At 52.2% G+C, this 9,743-nt stretch overlaps 1 protein-coding gene across 1 annotated transcript; it reads left to right on the plus strand.

Annotated features, from left to right (window-relative positions):
* Positions 1-415: 415 nt before the first annotated feature.
* LOC144274524 (zinc finger protein RFP-like) lies at positions 416-9,389 on the plus strand. Its single transcript, XM_077833402.1, has 7 exons — positions 416-844; positions 2,469-2,564; positions 3,573-3,803; positions 4,131-4,153; positions 4,885-5,000; positions 7,461-7,505; positions 8,875-9,389. Exons 1-7 carry the CDS (start codon positions 428-430, stop codon positions 9,387-9,389), a joined length of 1,443 nt encoding a protein of 480 aa, XP_077689528.1. The 5' UTR covers positions 416-427.
* Positions 9,390-9,743: the final 354 nt, after the last annotated feature.

The following is a 9,743-nucleotide window of genomic DNA, read 5'->3' on the forward strand; positions in this document are numbered from 1 at the left end:
CCAAGATTTGTGAGAGTCATGGGTCGTCCCTCAGGATAGGTTGTAGATCCTTGATGATGCGTTGGAGGGTTTTAGTTGGGGGCTGAAGGTGACGGCTAGTGGCGTTCTGTTATTTTCTTTGTTAGGCCTGTCCTGTAGTAGGTGACTTCTGGGAACTCTTCTGGCTCTGTCAGTCTGTTTCTTCACTTCAGCAGGTGGGTATTGTAGTTGTAATAGTTCTGGTCTGACCAAACTATTGTCTGATCCCCCCAGAATTGATACATATTTTCACCAAAGCCTCCAGGGGTGAAATTGGTCGGGTCCTTCCTGCTCAGCAAACAGGACGAGTCACTTTCAGGCAAGGAAACACCCAGTTGATGCTGCAGGTGGGGCAGAGTGTGAACTCAGGAAAGTGAAACTTACCCTGTCCCACTGCCCAGAGGGAGCCATGGCTGCAGCGAGCCCGGTGGAAAGTCTCCAGGAGGAAGCGACATGTCCCCTCTGTCTGGAGTATTTCACAGACCCTGTCACTCTGGAGTGTGGGCACAATTTCTGCCGAGCCTGCATCGCCCAGTGCTGGGAGGGACCCGACACAGCCGCCTCCTGCCCTCAGTGCAGAGAAACTGTACAACAGAGAAACCTCAGGACCAACAGGCAGCTAGCAAATATCCTTGAAATCGCCAAGTGGCTGAGTCTCCAGGCAGCAAAGGGAGCAGGAGCGGGCGGGGTGTGTGGGGAACACCAGGAGGCTTTGAAACTGTTCTGTGAAGACGATCAAACCCCCATCTGTGTGGTGTGCGACAGATCCCGGGCTCACCGTGCTCACACGGTGGTTCCCATACAGGAAGCTGCCCAGGAGTACAAGGTAGGGAGTTGCTGTCTAGTCTAATGGGGAATAATTTGGATGTTAATTACAGCTTAATGGTGTGACCCTGTTATTCAGCTGTGTGTAGCCTTCATTGCATGAAAGCTGATTGGGGGAGTTACAAGCTGTGGCTGGTATTACTGGTTGTATCACGGTGTTTATTGTTATTTGCATCCCCTGGAGACCCCAGATGAGATCTGACCTCGATTGTGGGGCCTTGCACAAAACCCAGTGGGGGCCAATCCCTGCCCCGAGCCATTTACAGTCTAACCGGACAAGACAGACAAAGGGTGGGAGGGGAAACTGAGGCACAGTGAGGGGAAGTGACTTGTCCAAGGTGACTCAGCAGATCAGTGGCAGAGCTGGATTTAAAAACCTGGTTTTCCAAGGCCCACTTCAGTGCTCTAACCACTAGCTACTCTGCCCCTTTCAGCAGCACTGAGCAGTGATGAAGTGCAAACAGTAGGAGGAAAAGAATCCTTGATACAGGTCCTAGTCCCGGCAGGGAGAGGAGGTTTCCCACTGGGATTCTGAACTACTGTCCTGCTCCATGAGGGGTTAAACTCAGATGCTGCCGGCCTGCACTACAGGAGATCACAGGGCTGAACATGGTATGGGACCCCAAGCACCTTCAGTCCACACCCACAAGGGCTCCAGTCAGCGCAGGTCCATGCCACATGCCACTGGGATCAGACTTATCTTCAGCAAAACTAACCCCTGGGCAGTGCGGACCAGTGCCACTCTGACCTGTTCTCGTGTGTTCATGGGCAAGGACCAGCCAACGTGTGTCCGTTAGTCCCACCAGGCAGCCCTTTGAAATCTGTCAGAATCCACCGCTTCTGGGGTCTTTGCTAGGGACTTTGGGGTAGCTACCCAGAGGCCATTGCAGGGAAAGGGGCTAGGACAGCACTAGGGCAAACCCCAGCTGTTCCTAACACAAATCAACACATCTAATGGGGTTTGCCCTAGTCCTTAGATCAGTGCTGTACAACCCGTCCCATCCCCCAGGGTACAGGGCTGAAAGTCAATGGAGTTGGACTCCTTTGAGCATCCCAGCCTACATGGCTGCCCCCGGTGGCTTCTGGGATTGGTATCACTGTTTGCTAAATCTTCTCAAAAACAGCTTTATAGATTCACCACCATGGGACACCAGTTTTCCACTGGTTCATCTCAATGGAGAAAGTGGATGTAATAACTTCAAACAATCTGAATACAAAACCCACCCAATTTCCGTAAATAAGGTTTCATTTCCTTGGTGTCTCTGATGTCCTACCTCGAGAAAGACCCACTGTTGTACACAATATTGTTGTAACTGTGTTGGTCCCGGGCTATTAGAAAGACAAGGTAGGTGAAGTAATATCTGCTCATGGGCAGCTTCTGTGGTGAACGACAAGCTTTCAGGCTTACACAGAGCTTTTCTTCAGGCCTGGAAAAGAGTGTGTTCCCCAGAGCTGAGTTGTGTGTAAGTCCTTTACCAACAGGAGCTGGGCCAGCGGAAGGTATTGCCTTACCCACCTAGTCAATCTAGGAAGACTGACTATTGTGTAGAATTTTGGGTGGAAAACACCTCATCCACCCCCTACAACCCTGAAAATAAACCCACCAAATCATTTCTGTCTGTCAGGAAAAAATACAAGCCCATTTGCAGACTCTGAGGGAAGAGAGAGAAAAGCTGCTGGGATTGAAAGTGACTGGAGAGGAGAGAAGCCGGGAGTATCTGGTCGGTGCCTGTTGTTCTTCGCCTGCCGGGACATGGAGCTGGGAGGGATGTTTATTGGTAGATTTCTCTGTGGCCTTGTGTGTGTTTCTCCATGATCATGAGATTGTGTGTGTGTGTGTGTGTGTGTGGCCGTGGGCGTGCGCATATCACAAATGTTCTCTCCCTGGAGAAGGACAACAGCGTCTTCTGCAGGATCTAAGATGCATTTTAATTAATGAGTTAATTACTACCCCTTGTGGCTTTCACAAAATTTCTCCCAAACCGCACAGACTATATCCCAGTGGAGATGGAGACAGCCCTTGCAGAGAGATTGGGCCCAAATGCGAAGCTGTAAGAAAATCCTCTCCTTTGTGATCACAGTGTAGAGTCAAGTGTCAGGATGTGAAGAATGGTGGGTTTGGAACCTCAGCCCACAGAGACTCTCATTACAACCCGACCGCTCTCCAGAGCCGGGGGGGAGGGGCTAGTGGAACTCTGGCCCACCAGCGGATCTGCCTACGAAGCTCCTGATTGGAGCAGACGTTCGGCTGCATGAATTACGCCAGCAGGAGTCACGGGAAGTTGTCCAAACAACTGAGTGAACTCCCGATCTACTGCTGGACTGGACCCTGACTCTGGCTTGGCCCTGGCGTTCTTCCAGCCTCAGGTTTGACCTGCAGTACTGCTGTCTGACTTTGGCTAGACCCTTTGCGTGGCTGCCTGACTCCGACACCAGTCCTGATCCCCCGTGTGACTCCAGACACTGATTCTGGCTCAGCCTTTGGCATGACTTCTGAGCTCGACTGTAGCCCCAACCCTTGGTCAGATCCTGACTTTGACTCCAGCTCTGACTTCGGCTGTAGTTCCTGACTTCTGACTGCAGCTCTGAGCACTAGGCCTGTCGGCTCATGGCCTGGTCTCTACACAGATGTGTTAGAGATTGTAAAGAAACTCTCTCTTGTAAGACTGTATGAAAGGTCATCACGCTCCATCCATGTTCCTGACCAGCCCTTTCCTTATTTCCTCTAGAAACAGACAGAAACCGAGAGGCAGAAGATTGTGTCTGAATTTCAGCAACTGCGGCAGCTCTTGGAGGAACAAGAGCGACTCCTGCTGGCCCAGCTGGAAAAGCTGGACAAGGAGATTGTGAAGATACAGAATGAAAATATCACCAAACTCTCAGAGGGGATTTCCTGTCTCAGTGAGCTGATCAGTGAGATGGAGGAGAAGTGTCAGAAGCCAGCAAGTGAATTCCTGCAAGTGAGATTGAGCTAGAAACATCCCAAATCCCAACACAGGGACAGGACAGCTCCTGAAGTACAGGAACCGGGGTCCAGCAGTCAGAGATCTCAGTGTAACTCAATGTGTGCATTGCTGAAATGTGAATGACTATTGTTCTTTGCAGACTCGCAGACACATTGATATTAGAGCTGGAAAAGCCCCATTAGCTCAGTGAAACCATGGCCCCAGGACCAGGGCAGGGCTGATTTTCCCTGTATTTACAAAATCCCTTTCCTGGAATCCCAAATGTGTGTCAGGCAGTACTGAGATTTTTTTTAATCTCTCTCTTCTCTCTCTCCCCTCTAGGATGTCAGAAGCACCTTGAGTAGGTACGTGGCTCTCTCTCACTCCCACACACACTTGGCAATGCTGGGGAAGAGCATGGAGATGATGTTTTTACCGCATCTCCACAGCAACATGTGTGGGGATTTTGGATACAAATCTCTCAGATAAACTTAATCCTGAGGTTCTCACCCTGGTACAGAAGACTCTGGAATTCTCCATTCAGTGGGAAAGACTGACCTCAAGTGTTTCCTCAAGATGTCACATCCCTGGGGGAGTGGCTGCCTCAGGATTGTGGGGATGGAATATGGGCCTGTCACTACTGGGGCCCTGGTTACCATTCAGCCCAAGGAAGCAGTGGTCAAGAGTCTTTCCCACCTGAGTCTTTCCCGGCCTGAGGACAGTTTGGAGACCTGTGTGGAATGAGCTGGGGAGGGGGCAGTTGGTGTCTCAGTTTAGTTTCTAGTGGACAGATTTCTACAGCACTTTACATAGGAACCTCCTGTCCCTCAGAGCGTGGAGGCCAAGGAGTGAATTGGCCAAGGAGACTCAATTCCCCTTTTGTCCCCAGAGCTGATCTCACCAGACCAGAGTTGAAGAATATTAAGGAGTCCTTAGAAGGGAAGGTTGTATGGCCATGGGCCGTGTTGCACCTGCTCTGAGGCTGGGAGAAGTCGAGGAATTCGAACTCCAGGCCCATTAGAGCAGCGAATCAGTAGTAAGCACTTATAATGAGTCACTAAATGAAATATAATCATGGGAAATTGTTTCTCTCCAGGTGTGAGAAGGGGAAGTTCCAGCAGCCAGAGGACATTTCTCCTGAACTGGAAGAGCGAGTCAGCGATTTCTCCCAGAAAACTATTGTGCTAATGGAGACTATGAGGAAGTTCAAAGGTACCCAGAAGGGATTTAGGAATGGAAATTGGGAAGAGCCTCTGAGACTGTGGGAAGAGAATGGTGCTGGTCAATTGGTTCACACTTAGATGATGCTTCTATTTAATTGTTGGGTGAGAAAGCCAGACATTTGGGTCCAAGATACTCAGGTTGATGAATTCAAACGTTTCTTTGCACCAGAAACATGCTTTTCGATTACAGTTACAAAGTAAGAAATGACTCATCGACTTTAAGGTCAGAAGGGACCATCATGATCCATCTACTCTGACCTCCTGTACATTGCAGGCCACAGAACCTCCCCACCCACTCCTGCAATTTACCCGTAAACTCTGGCTGAATTACTGAAGCCCTCATATAATGATTTAAAGACTTCAAGTTACAGAGAATCCACCGTTTCTTCTAGTTGAACATCGGTAAATGATATGTGCCCCATATGGCAGAGGAAGGCAAAAATAAACCCCAGAGTCTCTGGCAATTTGATTTGGTGGAAAATTCCTTCCCTATCCCAAATGTGGTGGTCAGTTGGACACTGAGCATTTCAGCAAGACCCAAAAGCCAGACACTTGGGAAAGATTTCTCTCTAACTCCCTCCCCGACTCGTGCCCCATCACCAGCCATTGGGATATTTGCTACTAGCCATCGCATATAGAAAGAAGTGCTGGTCAGTTCCCTTCTCCCGGGGCATAGGTGGGTCATGGGGGATTTCTCCTAGGAAGCTCTAATTACCTCTTACAATGTCGGGAATATTAGACACCTCCAAATTGCATATTTACTAGTTCTTCTCCAATCAGCTTTGAGCGGTGTGAATATTAAGTACCTTATATAGGTCACACACTACACATGCATGAACACATCATTGCAGGGCTTTTTTTCTTCAAGTTATTTTCATGTTATTGTTCTCTTCTCTGATTGGTCAATTACCACTGATTATGCACACGCCACTTTCCCCCTTGTCTCCACACAGGGGGTATTGGACTTTGCTAACTTCTCTGTGGCTGGATGCACAGCCCCCCTCAGCCTGACTCCAGCCCTTCAGTGACACCCCCCCACCTCACGCCCCCCCTAAGCCCATTTCCCTGTAGCCCTTCACTGCCACCCCCCAGTGCACAGCCCTCTCAGCCTAGCTCCAGCCCTTCAAAGCCTCCCCCAACTGCACAATCCCCCTTAGCCAGCTCAAGTCCTTCAGTGCTGCCCCCCCCCACTGCACAGTCCCCCTCAGACTACCTCCAGCTCTTCAGTGCCACCTCCATATTGCACAGCTCCCCTCAGCCAAGCTCCAGCCCCTCATTGCTACCCCAATCTGCAGAGACCCCCTCAGCCTAGCTTCCCAGGAGCAGCAGGGATGAGGGACAGTGGGAAGCCACTTCTGGGAGCCACCAGAGGTGAGTCCCCCGCACGAAGAATTTGTTCCACCCTGGCCCCTCCTCACAACAGACCCCCGCCCAGAGCCAGAGCTTGTCCCTTTGTCCTGGTCAGGAGACAGAGGATGTTCCCATTAACCGTGGGATCACCCCTGCCTGGAGAGGGGTGCCCTGGTCACAGTGAGGCGATGGGAAACCCTGCTCCACTGACAGCCCCCCCTCCTCTGCTTCCCACATCCTGTGACAGGATGGGGGATCTCCCATGTAAGGGACACAGACAGGGGAGAGACATGGGGTAAGCGGTGTGGAGGTGGGACACACACACACACACAGACACAGAGACACTCATCCTCCCGTCAGACATATTATTTAAACAAGAAAAAGAAAAAAGTAGTGACAACAGTGCACTGAAATATGGTTTTAGGAGAAATATTTATTTCAATGCCCCCATCCCAGAAAAAAAATACTGACTGCGGCAGTAAGGGACATTCAAAAACACTCACCTGAGTTGAATTTATTACTATTATTATTGTTTATTATTTATTAACGAGCTAGGTTATGGTTTTTTCAGTGTGGAAAATTGTGCGTTATTTTATGGGTTGAATGATGACTAAATGACATAACCCTCTGCCAGTGTCCGTCACCCACTCCGGTAATTTTGTCAAGTGTCCTTCGCACAACATGATGCTGCCTGACCCTGGCCAAAGGGACCAAAGTGGGTAAAGTTACTTTTCCGCCAAAGTCTTTGTATGATCTGGGTCTAGGTTATGACAAAAGGCCGTGAGTGAATGGGACAAAGCAACTGGAGTTGGAAGGTGGGAGGGGATGAGGAGGGGAAAAGTAAATCTCTCTTACAGATTGTGTGTCCTGGGATGGTTGTGAGGCTGAAAGGACGTTGGTTCCATTGCTGGGAGATGGCTGAATGAGAGAGGAAACAGAAGGTTTCAGTTAGTTTCTATGAAATGCCTGAGTGTGTCTCTCGGCCTCTCGATCTGTTTCTCTGTCATGATGAAAACACAGTTCTATGCGTTCAGAGTGGGGACGCTGTTATAAATATGAAAGTCTGAAATCTCGTCTCTTTTCTCCTTTCCCCCGCCAGACACTCTGCCGTCTGCACTGGAATCCCTAGGAGCACACAGACAGGGTGAGTTTGCAGCTGGAGATTGTCTTTACATTAGGAGAAAATTCCAGTCAAAACATCTTCCTGAGATTGTAACGAAAGTTACCAACCAACTCACCAGTGGCTGTGGCATACACAGCCCTAAAAATAACCTGTTCACAGTGAGGAGATCCAGGGGCACTGGAACATGGGGGGCCGGGGGGCCAAGCTCACCCTCTTTCTAAGATGGGCATAATTTGGGGGCAGGGGGCCATGTTGGCCCCCCACACTGCAAGCCTTGGGCAGGCGTGGAGCATCGCAGCATTGGCTGTGCTTCATGGAGGGGCAGCTGATCAACTGCGCCCTGTGTAGTGCAGCTTCTTCCTGGTGCTTCTCCCTCTCAGTGGCCCCACCCCTGCTCCTCTTCCCCCCGGACCCTCCCCCTGCCCTGGGTGCTGCACGCCGGAGAGTGGACATGGGAAGGTGGAGGGTCAGGGGCTCTCCATAGTGGCCAAGGCTCCCAGCCTGGCCAGGGGCAGGGCCTCGGCGGGAAGATGAAGAGTGGGGCAGGGCCAGGGAGAGGGCAGGGCCACAGGTGGTGGGAACCAGTACCCCCCTCCCCAACTTCTGCCAAGGTGCTGGAACCCTGGGGAGATCCCAAGCTGACATCACACAAATAATCCTGACACCAACCTGAGTGCTGAGTTCATGCCCATGCTAATGAACAGAAACACTCTCCCTGAGCAGCACCCGAACAGAGCTCTCTGCCCTGAGGACTGACACATCCCTCTGCTTTACCCCAGTGCAGGAAGTCTCCCCATTGCTCTTCTCCAACATCCCGCCTTTCCTCTGGGGAGGGCTGGGCTCTCCCATTGGAGCTGCTCCCTGCTTCCTGGATTGGGGAGATGCTCTTCCTCTGATGCTGCCAGTTCCTCCCTTCTCTCTGGGCTGGGGATGGGGCTAGCTCACCCAATGCCACCTCCTACTCTCTGGTGTTAATCAGCTCTTCTCCAATGCTGCATCTTCCTCTGTCTTCCCAGCCCTGGGAGTGGAGACTGCATTAGAGGAGGGAGATTTCCTCTGGGCTTCAAAACTGGACCTGCTTCCTCTGCTCCCTCCCCACTAAAACCTTTCTTGGTGTGTCTCTGAGGCTGGGAATGGAGCAGAATCAACAGGGGTAGCTGGGAGCTGATGGTTTTGCAAGCAAATGGGAAATTAATGAAGTGGGTCTCCTTACAGAGACTGAGGAAGTGCAGTGACATCTCTGCTCAGTCTCATGTGCCCAGGACAGAGGCAGCTCCCTGTGATCCAGGCCTGTCCCAGCCAGAACAGGGCTGCTGGGGAAAGCGAGAAATGGTCCCAGCCTCCCCCAGGGCTGAGCTCTCCTCCTAACGCTCTGATTCTCTCTCCCCAGCGAATGTGACTCTGGATCCAGACACGGCTCATCCCCAACTTGTCCTGTCTGAGGACGGGAAAAGTGTGAGACGGGGAGACACACGGCAGGATCTGCCCAACAACCCTGAGAGATTTGACACTGAGCGCTGGGTGCTGGGCTGTGGAGGATTCACCGCGGGGAGACATTGCTGGGAGGTGGCGGTGGGGGATGGGCGATACTGGGCTGTGGGGGTGGCCAGAGAGTCTGTGGGGAGGAAGGGACGGATCAGCCTCAGCCCTGAGGAGGGGATCTGGGCTCTGCAGAGGTGGGGGTATCGGTTCCGGGCTCTCACCGCCCCTGAGACCCCCCTGCCCCAGCGCCGGGCCCCCACCAGGATCCAGGTTTGTCTGGACTGTGACCGGGGGCAGGTGACATTTATAGATGCTGGTGACAAGGCCCCGATCTTCACTTTCCCGCTGGGCTCTGTCCCTGGGGAGAGAATCCGCCCCTGGCTCGGGGTGTGGGGGAGATCCCACTTCCGACTGTGTCCCTGAGACCCACAGCAGAGGGGGGAACTGGAAATCAGCCTCTCTAGCCTCACAGACCCCCCGTCTCTATGAGCTTGGAAGACTCCCATCTACCCAGCCTCTGGCTCCTCATCTTGATGGCCCATGGAAGCTCCTTCCCCTTCCTCTCTGCAGCCCCAGGCACGGGAGGGGGAGGGGGAGGAACCCCTGGGGCTGCAGGAGGGGCAGAGGGGCCCTGAGGGGCAGAGGTGGGGGCTGGGCAGGGACCCAGCAGGAATCAATCAGGGGTTGGGGGGCTGGGGAGAAGCAGCAGCAGGGAGCGGTTTGTGCAGATCTGTGGGATTGGATCTCATGGGGTCTCCCAGCCAGCGCTCCTGCCGC

This window comes from Eretmochelys imbricata, chromosome 14 (genome assembly GCF_965152235.1).
Source record: "Eretmochelys imbricata isolate rEreImb1 chromosome 14, rEreImb1.hap1, whole genome shotgun sequence".
NCBI lineage: Eukaryota > Metazoa > Chordata > Testudines > Cheloniidae > Eretmochelys > Eretmochelys imbricata.

Bases quoted from the DNA above. Each gene is read 5' to 3' on its own strand.
- LOC144274524 (XM_077833402.1), top strand. From the start codon at position 428: ATGGCTGCAGCGAGCCCGGTGGAAAGTCTCCAGGAGGAAGCGACATGT. The intron at 3,804-4,130 runs GTGAGATTGAGC...TCTCCCCTCTAG, and splicing joins CAGCAAGTGAATTCCTGCAA to GATGTCAGAAGCACCTTGAG. The intron at 4,154-4,884 runs GTACGTGGCTCT...GTTTCTCTCCAG, and splicing joins GTCAGAAGCACCTTGAGTAG to GTGTGAGAAGGGGAAGTTCC.